This window comes from Cricetulus griseus, chromosome 2 (assembly GCF_003668045.3).
Source record: "Cricetulus griseus strain 17A/GY chromosome 2, alternate assembly CriGri-PICRH-1.0, whole genome shotgun sequence".
In the NCBI taxonomy this organism is placed as follows: Eukaryota; Metazoa; Chordata; class Mammalia; order Rodentia; family Cricetidae; genus Cricetulus; species Cricetulus griseus.
In genome coordinates, this window is record NC_048595.1 from 318,833,043 (window position 1) to 318,851,082 (window position 18,040).

An 18,040-nucleotide genomic window follows, 5' to 3' on the forward strand; every position below is an offset into this window, starting at 1 on the left:
CCTAGCACTTGGAGGAGATCAAAAGTTACAGACTAGCCTAGAAGATACACCAAGACCTTATCAAAAAAAAAAGGGGGGGGGTGAGCTTTCACTCTTATTCTTATGCCAATATAAGGATGAATCTAAAACACTAGAGCCAAAGTACTGGCCATTTTTCAACTTCTACACATAAGTCTTCGTGAAGGAATTCTTTAATACTTACGGAATGCTTTGTCTATTCTCCATCCATTTGTTTTTTCTTCACGTTTAAATTTATTCTGTTAACAACAAAAAGATCTAAAGTAATGTTTTGCCATTAAATAAGGATTATTTCTAATTGGTGAGCATTAATATGAAATTCTGCAAAGCACACTATCCTGTATTAAATGGTATATTTTTGCCAATAGGCTAAGTTACTTAAAGCTTTAGTTTCTAAAAAATGAAGATTGATGGCTAGAATAGATAACTCAGTGGGGAAGAGCACTGGCTGCTCTTCCAAGACTTGGGTTCAATATCTAGCAGCCACTTGGAAGCTCACAACCCTCTGTACCTCCAGTTCAAAGAATTAATGCCCTGTTCTTGCCTTCACGGGTACTGTGCGCACAAACACACACACTCCCAATAAATATAATGTATAAACTTTTTTGTAATGAGGATGAAAGATTCGCACAAATCATCTTGATCCTGTCTTTATTATCAACAGGAGAAATAAACAATGAAAGTTAGCTTTACAGTACAGAGAAAGTCATCATGGGCCAAGCTTGACAGCTTCAGTTCAACATCCAGACTGATACAAAGGTGGAAAGAGAGAGCCAACCCCCACTGAGTATCCTATTACTTGCATATACTCACTGGGTATGTGTAGGCCTATGCAAATACATATTCATAAACACACACACAGTACACATTCAAAATAGATTAAAGCCAGGCAATTGTGACTAGGCCAGGAATGGTGGTGCATGACTTTAGTCCCAGCACTCGGGAGGCAGAGGCAGGCAAATCCCTTGAGTTCAAGGACTACAGTGAGTTCTGGGACAGCCAGGGCTACACAGAGAAACCCTGTCTTAAAAAGCCAAAACAACAAAGCTACACAGAGAAACCCTGTCTTGGGGGGAGGGTGGAGCCAGAAAAAAAAAATAACAAAAAAAAAAAAAAACATTTGACTACCACACAAAATAGATAAAATGATGCATAGTCAATTAAGCTGACACTCACTTTATCCAACCTAAAATATTCCTAAGGTTAAACCTCTGACATTATTATTATTCCAAAGTGTTTTTAAGTGTAATAGAGAGAAGTCTATACAAAAAACTAAGCAAAAATTTAAACCCAAGTTTATCTCATTTATATGTGGTTCCTGATATCTATACAAAGTATATATAAGAGATTTTTTTTTAAGACAAGGACCAATGTTGTTGCCTCATGCTCACTATTCAACTATAAGATAACCTTGAATTCCTAATCTTCCTGTCTCTACCTCTTAAGTTTTGGGGTTCCAGGCATGCACTGACATGCCCCACATTTTACCTTTTACACCCTGTATGGGTGCTCAGAAATCAAACTCTGCCCTTCATGCTTACAAGGCCAGGGCTTTACCAGCTGAGACACTGCCCCAGAGCTGTTTCATGAGTTGTGTTTATTTGTGGTCTTTTAGGGCAGGGTGTCCTGCAGCCAAGGCTGGTCTTAAACTCATGATTCTCCTGCCCCCCCTTGAGTACTAGAATTACAGGCACACACCACCACATCTGACTAATGACAAAGACTTTTTAAAGTTACTAGGTCCTTAGAGAAAGATGAATCAGGAGGCTAAGTGATGAGGATCACAAATTGGAAGCCAGCCTGGGTTACAAAATGAAACCCTGTCTCAAAAGAAAAGATGAGTGATGGAGAAAAAAGAAAACAAATCAAAGAGGGTTATCACTACAAATCCTACAAATGCTAATGGTAATACAAGAGTAAAGTGTTATAGATATGAACTCCACAGCTTAGCATCAATATTGACACAAGAATTTTTTTGTTTGTTTTTGTTTTTCAAGACAGGGTTTCTCTGTGTGTATTCCTGGCTGTCCTAGAACTCTCACTGTAGACCAGGCTGACCTTAGAGATCCACCTGTCTCTGCCTCCCCAGCACTGGGATTAAAGGCATGAGCCGCCACCACCACCGGCTAAAGACTTTTCTTATCATTCTAGAAAATCTAAAAGATACTTTATAATCATAAAGCTACACTTACTCTAAGCATTCTGGTACATCTACCTTCTCTTTTCATTAACTAACTCTTAATTTCAGTATCTTATCAGTAGTCCTCAAATACATTTTAAAAGTCATAAAATTTTAGGAGATACAACTATACTAAAATTGAGAAATTTTATAAGAATAACTGTCTCACACACAACATAATACAGAACAAATGACTATGAATTAAGTTAAAAGAAAAAAAAAACTTAAAAAAAAAAACTTAGTAATTTTTTGACCCTGTCTAACCAATAAATGTTTAGGTATACTTTACCTTAATTTCTATCCTTGCTCTGTGAGGAAAAAGTTGTCCAATCATAGAAAAGTCAGTTCCTACCATGCTGATGGCTAAGAAAAACATATCTGTTTCTGTAAAAATAAAATATTAAGTAAAAATTAATTTTCTATTCAGACAGAATAACCTAAGAATATTAGTTAGAGCTAAGTTATACAATATTTAACTTTATTGAAAAGAAACTCAAAGAATTTTAAATACCCTAATACATTTCAGGAAAAAAAAAAAAAAAAAAAAAAAAAAAAACTCCATATGAAAGTGTGGTGATACATGCCATAATCCCAGAACTCTGGAGGCTATGGTAACAAGAACTGCTGAGTTCCAGGACTCCTGGTGTACCCAGTGAAGATTCTAGGCCTGGACTCTGTCTCAAGCCTGGCGGGATAAGAGCCAGTTTGTGAACCCCATTTGACAGGACCAGATTTCCTGGTAGTGCCCTGCCCCATAATACCTCTGACTTGGTCTGGACCCAACAGGAACAACTATGAAAGTGAAGTAAGTGGCTCAGGAGACAACTAAAAGTTCACACTCCCACTTCAGAATGACCCTAAAAGCTTGATCATCAATCACATGTACCTGCTGGGGCAAAGTGAGGGCAACCCAACCAGGTAATAAACCAAACTTGAGTATTTTGGAATATTAGATTTCCATAAGCTAATAAAACTTACAAAATTATTATTGGCAAAGCCATGGGAAAATAATACGTTTTATAAGCAACTGGTAAAAATATAAATTGTTGGGGCTTTTGTGTTGGGCCACCTATAAAATATTCAGTGATTAGTTTTAAAACAAAAGCAAAGCGCTTAGAACAGTAAGCAAAGCTCACTGGACCTAAGGGGCTGTGGTGTTCTCTACTATGTTAAGGAAAGGGAGGGAGGAAGTGAGGGAAAATGTGACAAGCCTGACAGAACTTATCTCAAAAAAAAATAGAATTGGTAATAGAGAAGTAATTTTTTTTTTTACTTTTTTTAAATTTTATTTTGCCCTATATCCTGCCATGCTTAAGAAGTTTTCAACAAACTCTATTTTTATATTAAAAACCAGTAAGTACCACCATGAAGTATGTATTGTGTATGTTTTGTTGCTGTTGTCTGTTTTTTTGTTTATTTTAGGTAAGATTCTTTTTTTTTTGGGGGGGGGGTGTGTGCAGCCCTGGTTGTCCTGGAACTCAGAGAACTGCCTGCCTCTGCCTCCCAAGTGCTGAGTTTAAAGGGGTGTACCACCACCGCCTGCAGAGATAAGAAACTTTACATAGGCCAGACTGGCCTCAGACTCATGATCCTCCTGCCTAAGCCTTCTCAATGCTTGCATTCTAGGCATGCACCTTCACTGCTGGGGGATGCCTGCAGAAACATGATTAGACAGTTTTCAAGGAGAACATTATGGTGATTAGAAATATTGGAAACAGAATGCTCTCCTGGCACAAATGGCTAGTGTATGGTGCTTACACAGAAATACTGCCAATTATTCACTTAAATGTTGTTTCTTTGTAGAATTTGAAAAAGCTGAAGAATCCAGGCAAAATGATCAAAATGCTAATTCTTAAAATGAATTCCAGGGTAGAGTCAAACATACAGTAGGGGAAGGAGAAGGGGAACCAATAAGATTAAATGGATAGAAGACAATATGACAGTTTGATTTAATTTACTAGAAGTCATTCAAAAACATAAAATAGTTCATTATTTCAAAAGAGCAGCAAACAACTTTTAATGAGAATTAGTTACCTTTATTTGACCAAGGTTTTGAGTAATAGTTTTTCCTGAAGCTGGAATAAGTAGTTGTTGAGCCTCGCTCAAATATAGGATCATTTTCCTCGACAACACAGGGGCCTTTTGTTCTCAAAACTTCCACAGTTAGACTGAAAGAAAGACATTTTCAAAAGAGTCACACTAGAAACAAGTATGAAAAGCAATAGTAGATGAGATTTAAATACCTGTATTTGAAAATGTATCATAGAATATTGAAAATATATACTTAAAAAATGATTTTTAAATTGGAAATACATATTCTGCAAACATTATTCATAAGGAGCAGAAATAAATGCCAACCTGTTTTCACTACAGTATTTTCAATTTAACTTTGGACTACCTAAAAAAAATAATGATTTTATTACCTTATTTGTTTTTCTGTCTGCTTGTCTGTTTATCTATTGTTTAGATCAGGCTTTATGTAGTCCAAGCTAGCCTAGAAGTTGCTATGTAGCTGAGGATAGCCTTGAATTCCAATTCATCTATCTCTACTTCCCACATGCTGAGATTGTAGGCCTGTGCCATCACAACTGGTTTTGTTTTGTTAGTTTCTATCTACATGCCTCCTGGGCTAATATCACTTTAACTATTAATGGCAAGTAAAATCACCATCACATATAAAATCTTATCAGTATATTTGTTTATTATAGTCAAATTCAAATGTCATAAACATTTTTACAAACTAAACTTTCGAACCCTTTCATTTCTCTTTATTAACTAATCCCTTATAAAATACACACTTAAGAGCTGGAGAGATGGGTCAGCAGTTAAAAATTGCTGGATGCTCCTGATGACTTACTGTTATACCCAAAGATCAGTGCAATTCTCATCCCTCATCTGAGATACTTCTATTTGCAGTAGATGATTAACAGAGACTCACAAGGCCAAAGTGCAAAGAATAAGAGACTATGAAATATTCAGCCTAAATGTAACATATGTAACACATACTCCTCCCATGGCTCAAGAATCACTTGGAAGCCGGGCGTTGGTGGAGCATGGCTTTAATCCCAGCACTTGGGAGGCAGAGGCAGACGGATCTCTGTGAGTTCGAGGCCAGCCTGGTCTACAGAGCGAGCGCCAGGACAGCCTTCAAAACCACAGAGAAACCCTGTCTCAAAAAAAAAAAAAAAAAAAAAAAAATCACTTGGAAAAGAGGTCAGAAAGCACGTAAGAGCCAGGATGACTACAAGGAGACATCTTCTGGACACACAGCAAGGTAGCAGCTACATATATGAACTCACAGTGACTGTTATAGCACATACAAAACCTTTGTAAGCCCGAACTAGAACAAATCCCAGCATGGAGAGGGGAGTTGAGCACAAAATCCCACCCCTACCTGGCAGCAAATAGCAATAGCAGCTGGTAAAAGGAGAGAGAGTTTTCTCTAAGTGTATATCTCCTAATAAGTTAGCCATGCTCCAATGAAATATCATACATCTAATATTTGGGTAGAACTCACTGGTCTTGAAAGGTTCAAAAAAAAAAAAGACCCCAAAAGGAAGTAAATCTAGAAATATGATCAAATCATGCTGTATAAAATTTGAAACTCTCAAAGAATTGAAAAACAAAATATATATTTGTGTGTGTGTGTGTGTGTATTCCTTGCTGCTCTTTCAGCAGACTCAAAATTCAGTTCCCAGCACCCACATCAGACAGTTTACAATCACATATAACTCAAATTCCAAGAGATTGCCCATTAGGAACATACACCACAATATGAAGTTAGAGTGAGGTGGGGTGGCATACAACCTTAATACTAGTACTCAGGAGGCAGAAAAAGGTGGATCCCTGTGAAGTTCAAGACCAACCTTATCTACAAAGTGAATTCCACACCAGCCAGGGCTACACAGTGAGACCCTGTCTCGAAAAACTCAAACAAACAAATTGAAATTAGTGAATAATGTGATAAAACCTAAATACCAACTTCAAGACTGGGTCAATCGTAGAAACCCACCCTCAGTGGATAATAGCACAAAGCTGATTCAACAGCTAGACTTGATTAACAGCAAGGGGAGTAAAACAAAGTTAGGTTGACAGAAAATAGGAGAGTGATACCATCTTGTGCAAAACATGCTAAAATTACAAGTTAATTTAGTTCGCTTTTCTGTTTATATTATTCATAATGTAAATATATAAAGTGGGGGTTAAGAAGTTATACTGACAAATTCAGAAATAGAACCTCTCCTTGGACAAACATCACCTCCCTCTCTCCCTCTCTCCCTTTCACCCCATCTCCTTAACTCACCTTTCTTCATCTAAAATAATGGAACCATCTTCTGCCACTTTTACTCGAGGAACCAGCAATGGCCCATCATCTGCCTCCTCTTCCACTTCTTCATTATCGTCAGCGTCCTGAGTGCTCTGATTTTCTTGCCGACTAAATGTAAACACAGTCAATTAACTTAGCAACAAAGCATGAGTATTTCCTAAGAAGTATGAATCCAAAACAAGTTACTAAAAAAGCGATTTCAAACTTTCCATATAACTTAACTGGAAAAAACAAAAACAAAAAGCATGACCTGCTAGGCATGGCAGTGCACAATGTAATCTTGTAATCTTGGTAAGGAGGAGGATGCCATCCATCAATATGGACTTTCATTAAGACCCTGACTCAAATAGAAGGATGGATTGACAGCTAGATACACAGAGGAGGGAGGAGTTATAAAGTTTTTTCAAATTTTATTTGGTAGTATTTGTTTGCTTTTGAGACAGGGCTTCACTGTGTAGCCCTGGCTGTCCTGGAACTACTCTGTAGGTCAGGCTGGCCTTGAGCTCAGAAATCCGCCTGTCTCTGCCTCCTGAGTGCTGGGATTAAAAGTGTGCACCACTACCACCTAACTATTTGGTAGCATTAATAAGAAATTTTAAAAAATAGTAAGGAATCTTTAATCTTTTAGAATAAAAAAATGGTATCAGATGTGTAACTCATTGGTACATAGTATACATTGGGTTTGAAGTCAATAGTAAAAGAAAATGAATAAATAAATGCTATCATTCTGTCTTCACAGAGTATCAAATAAACCACAGAATTAACAAAAACCCTTCCCACTACCTTCCAGACAACTTCAATTCAGAACAGTCCTACAGGCTAGCAGTGTTATGCTCACTTGAGAGTCAGAGAACCTTCACTCTGGATTGCAGAACAGAACTAAAAGCCAAGCAAAATTTTTCTTTGTCTAATTTTTCTTTGGAAGCTATTTTCATTTTTATTTATTTGATGTGTACAGGTATTTTGTTTGCATGTATGTTACACTCTGTGCATGCCTAGTGCTGTGGGAAGGCCAGAAGAACTGGGGTTACAAATGGTTATGAGTCACCAGATGGGTGCTAGCAACTGAATCTAGGTTCCCTGAAAGAGCAGCCAGTGCTCTTAACAGCTGAGACATGTCTCCATTCCCCTATCTTTTAACTCATACAGAAACACATGAGCTGGGCGTTGGTGGCTCACGCCTTTAATCCCAGCACTGGGGAGGCAGAGGCAGGTGGATCTCTGTGAGTTTGAGACCAGCCTGGTCTACAAGAGCTAGTTCCAGGATAGGCTCCAAAGCCACAGAGAAACCTTGTCTCAGAAAAACCAAAAAAAAAAAAAGAAAAAAAGAAAAAAAAAAAGAAACACATGAAAATCGTAGAGCAATGACATCATACAAAATCTACCTTTCTAGCTTTCTGAAATATATATGCTAGTATTATCTTTTTTTAGTTTTATTTTCTTAGTCTATGAAGCCCTAGGTAACCTGGTACTCACTATGTGGCCCCAGGCTAGTCTCAGACTCAAGCCTCTCAGTTGCTGGGATCACAAAGGTACACTAACTTGTCCAGCTCTCACGTACTCAGTCAGCCTAAGGTTCAGAAGTCCAGCAGAACTTCTTGCTCCTATCCAATTAGTTTTTCAAAAGATGAATCCGAATCTTACTTTCCACTACAATGTCTGTTTAATATTTTATTGAAGTACACACAAATTATAAATCTGGAATGATGTTTCAACACTGGTGAGCTGAGGAAATGGCTCGGAGGGTTAAGGCACTTGCACAAAGCCTGACAACCCGAGTTCAATCTGCAGAACACACACTGACTCCCACACACTATCTTCTCACCTTCACACTCACCATGGCACACATGTGCCCACATATATACATACAAATACACACACAATAAATTCATGCAATTAAAAAAAAAGTGTTTTAATTGGTGACACCTGTTGCTTGGGGGGAGGAAGGAGGACTTTAAACCACAAAGAAAGAAAGGAGGAAGACTTTTGTCAATATTCCCTTTGTTCCTTTTGAATTTTATTTACTATTTTTCTACAACAAACAACTCCATTTGCTGGGCACAGTGGTGTATGTCTTTAGCCCTAGCACTCAGAGCCAGAGGCTGATCTCTCTAAGTTCAGGGCTGAGTGTGATCTACACAAGTTCTAGACTAGCCAAGGCTACATAGTGGGACCTGTCTCAAAATTCCCAATTTAAACATCTTTAATATAAAACTCATGAGGCCAATGAGATTAGATGGCTCAGTTGGTAAAGAAAGGCACCTGTTGTCAAGCCTGACGAGTTGTGTCCAATACATGGTACCCAAATGTTGGAATGTGTGTGTGTGTGTGTGTGTGTGTATAAATGTAAATCATAATATTAGTCAATTACACATATATTGTGCAAATATTGTAGACCTTTCTTTCTGAAAGGGAAAGAGAGAGAGTTGTGTGTGTGTGTGTGTGTGTGTGTGTGTGTGTGTGTGTGTGTGTGTGTGTGTGTGTGGTTTTGAGACAAGTTCTCCCTACACAGTTTTGTGTGGCAATTTCCTCCAAAATGTAACCTTCTATGTGAACAAGAAGCCTAAGACATGGGATATTCCTACAGAGAAGCTTGTTAAGCTCAAAGGTTTCAGAAAGTCCCTAAAGCTGACCTTCCCTCCCCAAATACATATAAGCAGTAAAGACTGTTAAGAAACTCTCTCTGATAAGCCAAGCTGCCTACGAGATGTAGACCAATGTGCTGTAGTGTCTAAAAGGCACTCTCCAACCTGGTGAACTATCTCCATGCTGTGTAGAGTGCCATGTTCCCAGTTCTCATGAGTCATCACCCAAGCTGGCTGGGCCCTGGTGATGAAGCTGTCCTTAAAATAACTTCCGCTCCTATAAGTAACCTCTCACTCATATTCCTGATAATTAACACCCATAAAACTCATTGGTTCACCAAGATGGACTTTGGTGGTATCCTTACAGGTCTGTTGCCAGCCCCTTATCTGGGGCAAGTAGATATCTAGTCACATCTCACCAGGAATATTGTAACACATCAATAGTTTAGGCTAGGCTTGAACTTAGTAAGATCCTCCTGCCTCAGCTTCTCAAGGGGTGAGATTAGACACATGAGTTACCATGTCCAGCTAGAGCTATTTTTCTTTCTTTCGTTTTTTTTGAGACAAGGTTTCTCTATATAGCCTCAGTTGTCCTGAGAGTTTCTACTCTTAAATGAGTCTGTTTAGGAACCAATCAAATCTAACAAAAGTACAACAGAAAGCTTAATTTGAGAGCTGGGGGTTGGGGGTGTTTGGTGGATAAAGTACTTGCCCACAATTGTGAGAATTGAGTTTGCATTCTCAAAACCCAAGCAAAAGATGGACAGGCCTAGCAGCCAGCACTCAAAAATCATAGACAAGGGGTTTTGGAGGCAAGCTGACTACATAGACAGGTCAAAATCAGCAAGAGACCTTGCCTCAATAAATGAAGTGCAACTGAGGAAGACAAACACATGTGCCTAAACAAGACACAAATGCACAAACATACACATGCATTCCAAGCATAAGCACTTGGTGGCGCACGCCTTTAATCCCAGCACTCAAGAGACAGAGGCAGGCAGATCTCTGTGAGTTCGAGGCCAGCCTGGTCTACAGAGCAAGTGCCAGGATAGGCTCCAAAGCTACACAGAGAAACCCTGTCTTGAAAAAAAAAAAAGAGACGGGGGAGGAGGGAGGGAAGGAAGGAGGGGGAAAAGGAAGGAAAGACATTAGATTTCATTTTAAGTGTATCCAATGGCTGGTTGTAACTCAGTGGTGAGGCACCTGTGTGGGGGCCAAATTTGGGACCCAGAAATAACAGAAAAGGACCTCATACAACAGATTGAAAAAGAACAAGATAAGATGCTCACTCTCTTGTCAGGGTGGGAGCCAAGGACTTTTCGGTTTTCTTTTCTTGTTCCACTGAAGAACTGTTAAATACAAATAAAATACTTTTAATAAATTGATATTTTATCAATTCTATCTATATCAAGAAGAAAATTATCTTAGCTTCTATTTTTAATGAAATATACTATAACGTTTTATTAACAATGTTCATTTTTTTACTTATGCCTAGGAAATGAGCTCAGTAAAGGCTGAGGATGAACTTGATTCCCAGCACACACCCCAACCTAAATACACAAACAAACAAACAAACAAATAGGAAGAATTGTTCAGTCAAAAAGTCATCAAGTACCAATATCTGCTGGGCCCTAGATGAGAAAATTTTTAGCCTCTAATTCCTTAGTGAAGTGAGAGTCTCAGTCCTGGGAAATGAAGCAAGCTAGGTGACTCATCTCCAGTGGCTAGTTGTCAAACTCAAACTTAGGTTTCTGGCCCTTCCTTCAATGAGACCAAGAAAAACCTGGTGAACACAACAGAAGCTTATACTGAAGAGAATATGCTAATTCTACATCCTATACCACCAAAAACACAACAGCAGATTTATAAGATTTCTACCTTCTACCCCAGACTAACTTAAGAATTAAAGCTTTGGTGAAGCAAACTTGTTCCTAATTTGAACTAATAAGATAAAAAAATATATATTATATATAAAAAAAGAAAGCTTTGTTCATCCCGCCGGGCGGTGGTGGCTCATACCTTTAATCCCAGCACTCGGGAGGCAGAGGCAGGCGGTTCTGTGAGTTCGAGACCAGCCTGGTCTACAAGAGCTAGTTCCAGGACAGCCTCCAAAGTCACAAAGAAACCCTGTCTCGAAAAAAATCAAAAAAAAAAAAAAAAAAAAAAAAAAAAAAAAAAAAAAAAGCTTTGTTCATGAAGGACTTGTTACTCAAACTGTACCATTACTAATGAAATAGGGCATTAAAACTACATTCCTTTATATCACATTACAGTACATAAGAAACAGAAATTACACTCTATCCCAATAATTAAAAAAAATACAGGAGCCCCTTTTAACCTTGGAGATAAAGGAAGGGCATTGTTATTATCCCAGAAAGCAGTCAGAGAGTATGACTGTGAATACTGCACATCTGAAGAGTACAGCTCAGACATCAGCACCAAAAGAGAAAAATGTATCTTCACTCATTGTTAGAAATTTTATTTTATTCTGGAAAACATGAAACTGTACACTAAATGTACCATGTCACTACATACCCAGTGAAATAAAAGCATAAATAAATTTTACTTACGTCATTGGATTGTTATCTGGCAGGTAATATATAAAGTCTCTCATAGTCATTTTTGAACGATCTGGTGGCCTCTGGCTTTCATTTGTAGCAAATTTGTTTTTCCATTGTTTCTATATACAGAGATTTTATGTAAAGAATAATTTCAGACACACTAAGCTCAAATATATAACTCACTGACTTAAATTACTTTAATACTATTATAATAATGCCTAATTTTAAGAAATCATTTAACCTAAATATTGTATTATACAATACCCTTAGTAGCTTGTTTAAATGAAGCAGAATTAGAGTTTTATTATAGATGTTTTATTAAAATGTAATTAGACTTGTGTATATATACAAGTATGTGGATGGGAATATGTGTCCATGTATTGCCTCAAGGAGGCCAGAGAAGATCATTAAGTGTCCCCCTCCATCACTCTCTACTTATTCTTTTGAGGCAGGGGCTTCCATCTTGGCTAGAGTGGAAGCCAGCAAGACCCAATGATCCTAGTCCCTCTCAGAGCTGAGATTACAGCAATTTGTGGGATGTCCAACTTGTTGTATAAGTGGGATCGAAACTCCAGTACTCAAAATCGTAAAGCAAGCACTTTTAACAGTGAACCATCTCTCCAATCCCTTAACTTAAAGGTATTTTAATCTGGGCTTCACAGCAAGAGTTAAGAGAGGGGGGCACTCTGAAGATGGTTAAGATATACCTAAGAGAGCACAGATATGAGTTTCTCAAAGATGAGTCACCTCTTAATAGTTTTTTTAAAATCCAAGAAACTGACACTACATAAAAAGCTCAGTGTATAAAATTCTGTTTATCTGAGCTAGGAATGTAGTAGCTAAGTGTTAAAGCATCTGCCTCACATGTATGAGGTCCTGAGTTCAATCCCCAACAATACCAAAATGAGGCATTCTATAATTAGCTAAAACAGATGACATTTGTTGTAAACTATTTTCTAATCATTAAAACATTTAGCTCAAATGTGCTAATAATAAATCTTCAAAGCCCTCCAGTGAGGTATTGATATCATTATTGGTAATATTTTATAGATAAGGAAAAACAGAGATACAAAAATACTAAGCCACCCAACATCACAGTGCTAGTAAGAGATGAAGCCTAAGTTTCTAACTCCAAAGCCAGCTTTGCTACTGAACAATGGAACCACTGTATACTGTCATCGATTAAAAGGGACACACAATCTACTATATGTATTTCGTATGTTTTTTTTTGCCACAGTTCAATTTAAAGCATTACCAATTCACACTGCTCAATTATACTTATTTTAATTCAAATAAATATTCCACCATCACTTAGACATTTTTATAGAAATTATTTTAATATGATTGTGTATCTATCTACATGTTCATAAAAATGTACTTTTTGCTGCCACCAAAACTAGTGAAAAATATAAATGAATAAAGTAATTTTAAGCCGGACGTTGGTAGTGCAAGCCTTTAATCCCAGCACTCGGGAGGCGGAGGCAGGCGGATCTCTGTGAGTTTGAGGCCAGCTTGGTCTCCAGAGCGACTGCCAGGATAGGCTCCAAAGCTACACAGAGAAACCCTGTCTCAAGAAACCAAAAAAATAAAAAATAATAATAATAATAATTTTAAAATGACTGTCAAGACAAATGTGACAATACAAGATTTGGATGGCTGGGTCAGTAGGATGACCTAAACTACATAGTGACTGACTTACACAGTGAGCTAAAGGGCAAGACCCTGTCCCCCCCGCTACTCAAAAACAAAACAAAACAAAAACTGAAAACAGCTGGGCAGTGGTGGCACACACCTTTAATCCCAGCACTCAGGAGGCAGAGGCAGGTGAATCTCAGAGTGATCTCCAGGACAGTCAAAAAAAGCTACACACAGAGAAACCCAAACTCAAGCCCCACCCAAAAAAAAAAAAAAAAAAAAAAAAAAAAAAAAAAAAAACTGAAAATGAATATAGTAATAATCCAAAAAAAAAACTGAAAATGAATAAATAGTAATAATGATAAAGTTTATCAGTTGGAAAAAAAAAGTAAGTTTACAAGGATACTTTGTATTACAAAAGATGTTATGTTTACATGAGTCATTATCTGATATTATTCTCTCATCAATTTCAACACATGCTTCTTTTTCTTCTAAAGGTAGCCTGTCTTTCTAACCTGAATACAGAAATCTAGCAGGCAACATCTAAATTTTGAGTTTAGTCACTTACCTTCTCTTTTCTCAATTCTTCTTTCAACATTTCTCTCAGTTTCCGGGCTTTATATATTCGGTATCTATCTGAACAAGGCTGTTTCTCTTTAGCTGGAGTAGGGTTTGGCTGTGGAGCATCGTGATTAACTGTAGATATGGGATGACACTGTGAAGGAACACTGACAGTAGGCTTAGCAAGACTAGAAGTGCTTGACAATCGCTTTCTTCTCTGTGAAACAGTATTGGATGATTTGCTGGACTCTTCAACATTATTTTCATCACCAGTCTTTGAATCACTATTGAAACTAAAAAGAAAGAGTGGACATCATGAATCCTATGCTAGTTTTAAAACAGTAGGTCTCATTAAACAGAAAAACAAATGCATAAGACCACAAATGACTTTTCAGATTTATGTTGATTACAACGGAGTTGCAATAAAACATTGTTTAAAACTTTCTTAGCTGAATGTGGTAGCTCCTACTTCTATGCCTAGCACCAGGGAAAGTGAGGTAGGCAGACAGACTGCCATGAGTCTGAAGCCAGTCTGGGTTACATAGTGAATTCCAACCAGCTTGAGCTACCTACCAGGTAAGACTATCTCAAAACAAAGTGGGACTGGTAAGATGGTCAAGTGTACTACTCTTCCACAGGCCCAGAATCAGTTCCCAGCACTGACAAAAGCTAGGTCACAAACATCTGGAACTCTAGTTACAAAGATCTGACACTTTCTGTCCTCCAAAGACACTTGAACACACATGACATCCACTCATACTCTCACACACATTAAATCTTTAACAAAATATTAGTTTTTACTGTATGTAAATTCTTTTTTTAAACATTTATTTATTTATCCTGTATACAGTGCATACCAGAAGAAGGCACCAGATCCCATTACAGATGGTTGTGAGTTACCATGTGGTTGCTAGGAATTGAACTCAGGACCTCTGGAAGAACAGTCAGTGCTCTTAACCCCTGAGCCATCTCTCCAGCCCACTGTATGTAAATTCTAAGGAAGGCTGTTTAAGTTCATCTTTTTCAAATTCACTCAGTCCCTAAGCATAACAGAAAACATGCTGAGCACAATAATAATAATACACTGAATACAAAAAAAAAAAAAACTAAGTCACAGAACAAGGCTTAGTTAGCCAATTTTTAATAACTAGATAGCTGAGAGGTTTGACATTTTTTGTTGTTTTGCTGTATGCCTGTAATCCCAATACTCAGGAGGTGAAGGCAGAGGGTCAGAACAGTCTAAGATCATTCTCGGCCACATAGTGAGTTTGAAGGGGGCTAAGGCTACAATGGGACCCCAGCTCAAAAACAGGAATTTAAAAAAAAAAAAAAAAAAAGGATCTAGTCACACCGACTATGATATAGATTAGATATAAGTTGTTCAGAAATGGGGCTGGAGTCATGACTCAAGATTAAGAGCACTGGCTGCTCTTCCAGAGAACTTGGGTTCAATTCCCAGAACCCAGATGTGACTCACTACTGCCTATAATTCCAGTTCCAGGGGATCTGACATCCTCTTCTAGTTTCTATGGGCACCAGGCATGGACAGACATACATGAAGGTAAAAGACCCATATACATAAAAATTTTCAGAAAGAAAAAGCCAGACATAGTGGTATATACCTTTAGTTACATCACTAGGTTGGCAGAGGCAGGCAGATCTCTGAGTTCAAGCCCAGCTTGTTCTACAGAGTTCCAGGGCAGCCAGGGGTAAACAGAAAAACCCTGTCTCAAAAAGGAAAAAATGAAAAGCAAAGAAGAAAACCAGGGAAGTAGCTGAATAGCATTAACATCTATTTCTAATAATACGCTATAGCATGGTAGAATAACTATGGCTAACAACAATTTTTATTGTAAGATAGTTACAGAAAAGATCTGGAATGTTCTCAACATGAAGAAATAATAAACTTTTAAGGTGATACACCATACTATTCTAAACATAAACTGAAATAACACATTGTACTCCATAAATAAGCACTATTACTTTGTATCAGTTAAAATTTTAACATTAAAAAGGGAGTATAGGGGCTAGAGAGATTGCTCATTGGTTAAGAGTAATGGCTGCTCTTCCAGAGGATGCTGGTTCAATTCCCAGCACCCACATGGCAGCTCACAACTGTAACTCCAGTTCCAGGGAATCTGATACCCTCACAGACAGACATGCACACAGGCAAAACACCAATGCACATTTAGATAGATAGATAGATAGATAGATAGATAGATAGATAGATAGAAAGAATAGATAAATGATAAATTTTAAAGGGGGATATAAATCAAGGCTATAAAAATCTTTTATCATATTTTATCATTAGTTCTATATAAAATTAAAGCTACCTTGGAATAGTCTCTCAAAAAGACTTTTAATTTAAACTCTTTTTTAAGGCTGAAGATAGATAAAACTTAATGGTAGATTGCTTGTCTAATATGCACAAAGCTCTGGGGTTCAGTCTCTAGCACTCTCTATCTAAAAACTATAGCCCTTAAAACAATATAACATATCAGTCACCAGCACTTTATATGTTAAATGCATACTCTGTTGGTTTCTACAACTAGAAAAAAAAACAACAACAACAAATAAAAATGAAAACAAAATGGTCTCATCAAATAAGAAAAATGGACTTGGGATGCAGCTAAGCTGGTAGAGTGCTTGGTCATCCTGAAGAGTCCTGGCTTCCATCCCCAGCACCACATAAGCCAGGGCACAGTTGCACACATCTGTCATCTCAGCAGGTAAAGCAGGAGGATTAGAAGTTTAAGGGCATCTTCTCATGAACAATAAGTTCTAGGCCAACCTGAGCTACAAGAAAGGAAGGAAGGAAGGAAGGAGGGAGGAAGGGAGGGAGGGAGGAGGCAGGGAGGGAGGAGGCAGGGACTGACAGAAGGAGGAAGAGAGGAAGGAAGGAAGGAAGGAAGGAAGGAAGGAAGGAAGGAAGGAAGGAAGGAAGGAAGGAAAGAAGTTGCTAGGCATGGTGGCACATGCTTTTAATCCCATCATTCAGGAGGCAGAAGCAGTTGGATTTCTTTGTTCCAGGCAAGTCAAAGCTACATAGTAAAATCCTGTCTATAAATAAATAAATAAATAAATAAATAAATAAATAAACAAAACAAACAAGCAAAACACAAGTGCGAGTGTGTGTGTGTGTGTCTCTGTGTGTGTGTGTGTGTGTGTGTGTGTGTGTGTGTGTGTGTGTGTGTGTGTGTGTGTGTAAATAATCTAGATGTCTCAGGACTGTGGCTTAAGGGCAATTTACAAAATATCAATCATAATGCATTCCTACATAGTTAACAAAAATCTCCAAACTCAGCCAGGCATTAGTGGCGTACGCCTTTAATCCCAGCACTCAGGAGGCAGAGACAGGAGGATCTCTGTGAGTTTGAGGCCAGCCTGGTCTCCAGAGTGAGTGCCAGGATTGGCTCCAAAGCTATACAGAGAAACCCTGTCTCGAAAAACCAAAAAAAAAAAATCTCCAAACCCTTTTGATAAGTGACCAATACTGGTATTTTCATTCTAAGTAGAAATTTCCAGACAAATTCAAGTAAGAGACTTGGAAATTATAGTGAATCATTGAAATATCAAAATAACACATAGCACCAACTCAGATCAACAGAAGAAATGTTGCTATGAAAACATAATTTGTACCATCTCCCTGTCACTCAATGTGATTAGTAGTTTATTGGCTTCTTCCTCTGTGTATTATAAAAACTGCAATCATCATATTAACCTGTCACATCTTTAATTTGTACCATCACCTTTCTTTGTTTATTTGGTTTTTCTGACACCATCTCACTACATAGCCCTGACTATTCTAGAACTCACTATGTAGACCAGTCTGGCCTAGAACTCACAGAGATCCATCTGCCTCTGCCTCTCGATTACTGCTAGGACTAAATGCATGTGACACTACATCTGGCAAAACATTTTATACAATCACATCTGATCTTACAATACTGCCCCAAAGGAAGTACTATTAACTACATCTAGCAGGAGTAAATATTCTCTGAGGACAACCTACTTTAAGTTGTTACAGCAGTAGTCCTAAATTCAAACGTGGTATTTGAAGCTAAAGTGAGGCGTCGTAATTCACGGAACATAGTAACTAAAAAGCAGGGCACACTCATAACAAAATAAGCAACCTGAGTCTCTTCCCCTTTTGACAAACGCTGCAAGTGTGGCT

General features: G+C 37.9%; 1 protein-coding gene across 3 annotated transcripts in view; it reads right to left on the reverse strand.

Annotated features, from left to right (window-relative positions):
* The window catches only part of Bdp1 (B double prime 1, subunit of RNA polymerase III transcription initiation factor IIIB), a 91,802-nt gene that overhangs the window by 72,943 nt on the left and 819 nt on the right, over positions 1–18,040 (reverse strand). For all 3 annotated transcript variants that reach the window (XM_027401635.2, XM_027401634.2, XM_027401633.2), the window contains exons 2-8: positions 13,874–14,159; positions 11,680–11,789; positions 10,399–10,458; positions 6,501–6,632; positions 4,232–4,365; positions 2,487–2,581; positions 203–257 (exon numbers count right to left, since the gene is read on the reverse strand). In XM_027401635.2, the coding sequence (XP_027257436.1) occupies positions 203–257; positions 2,487–2,581; positions 4,232–4,365; positions 6,501–6,632; positions 10,399–10,458; positions 11,680–11,789; positions 13,874–14,159 (872 nt within the window). The remainder of the gene's footprint in view (positions 1–202; positions 258–2,486; positions 2,582–4,231; positions 4,366–6,500; positions 6,633–10,398; positions 10,459–11,679; positions 11,790–13,873; positions 14,160–18,040) is intronic.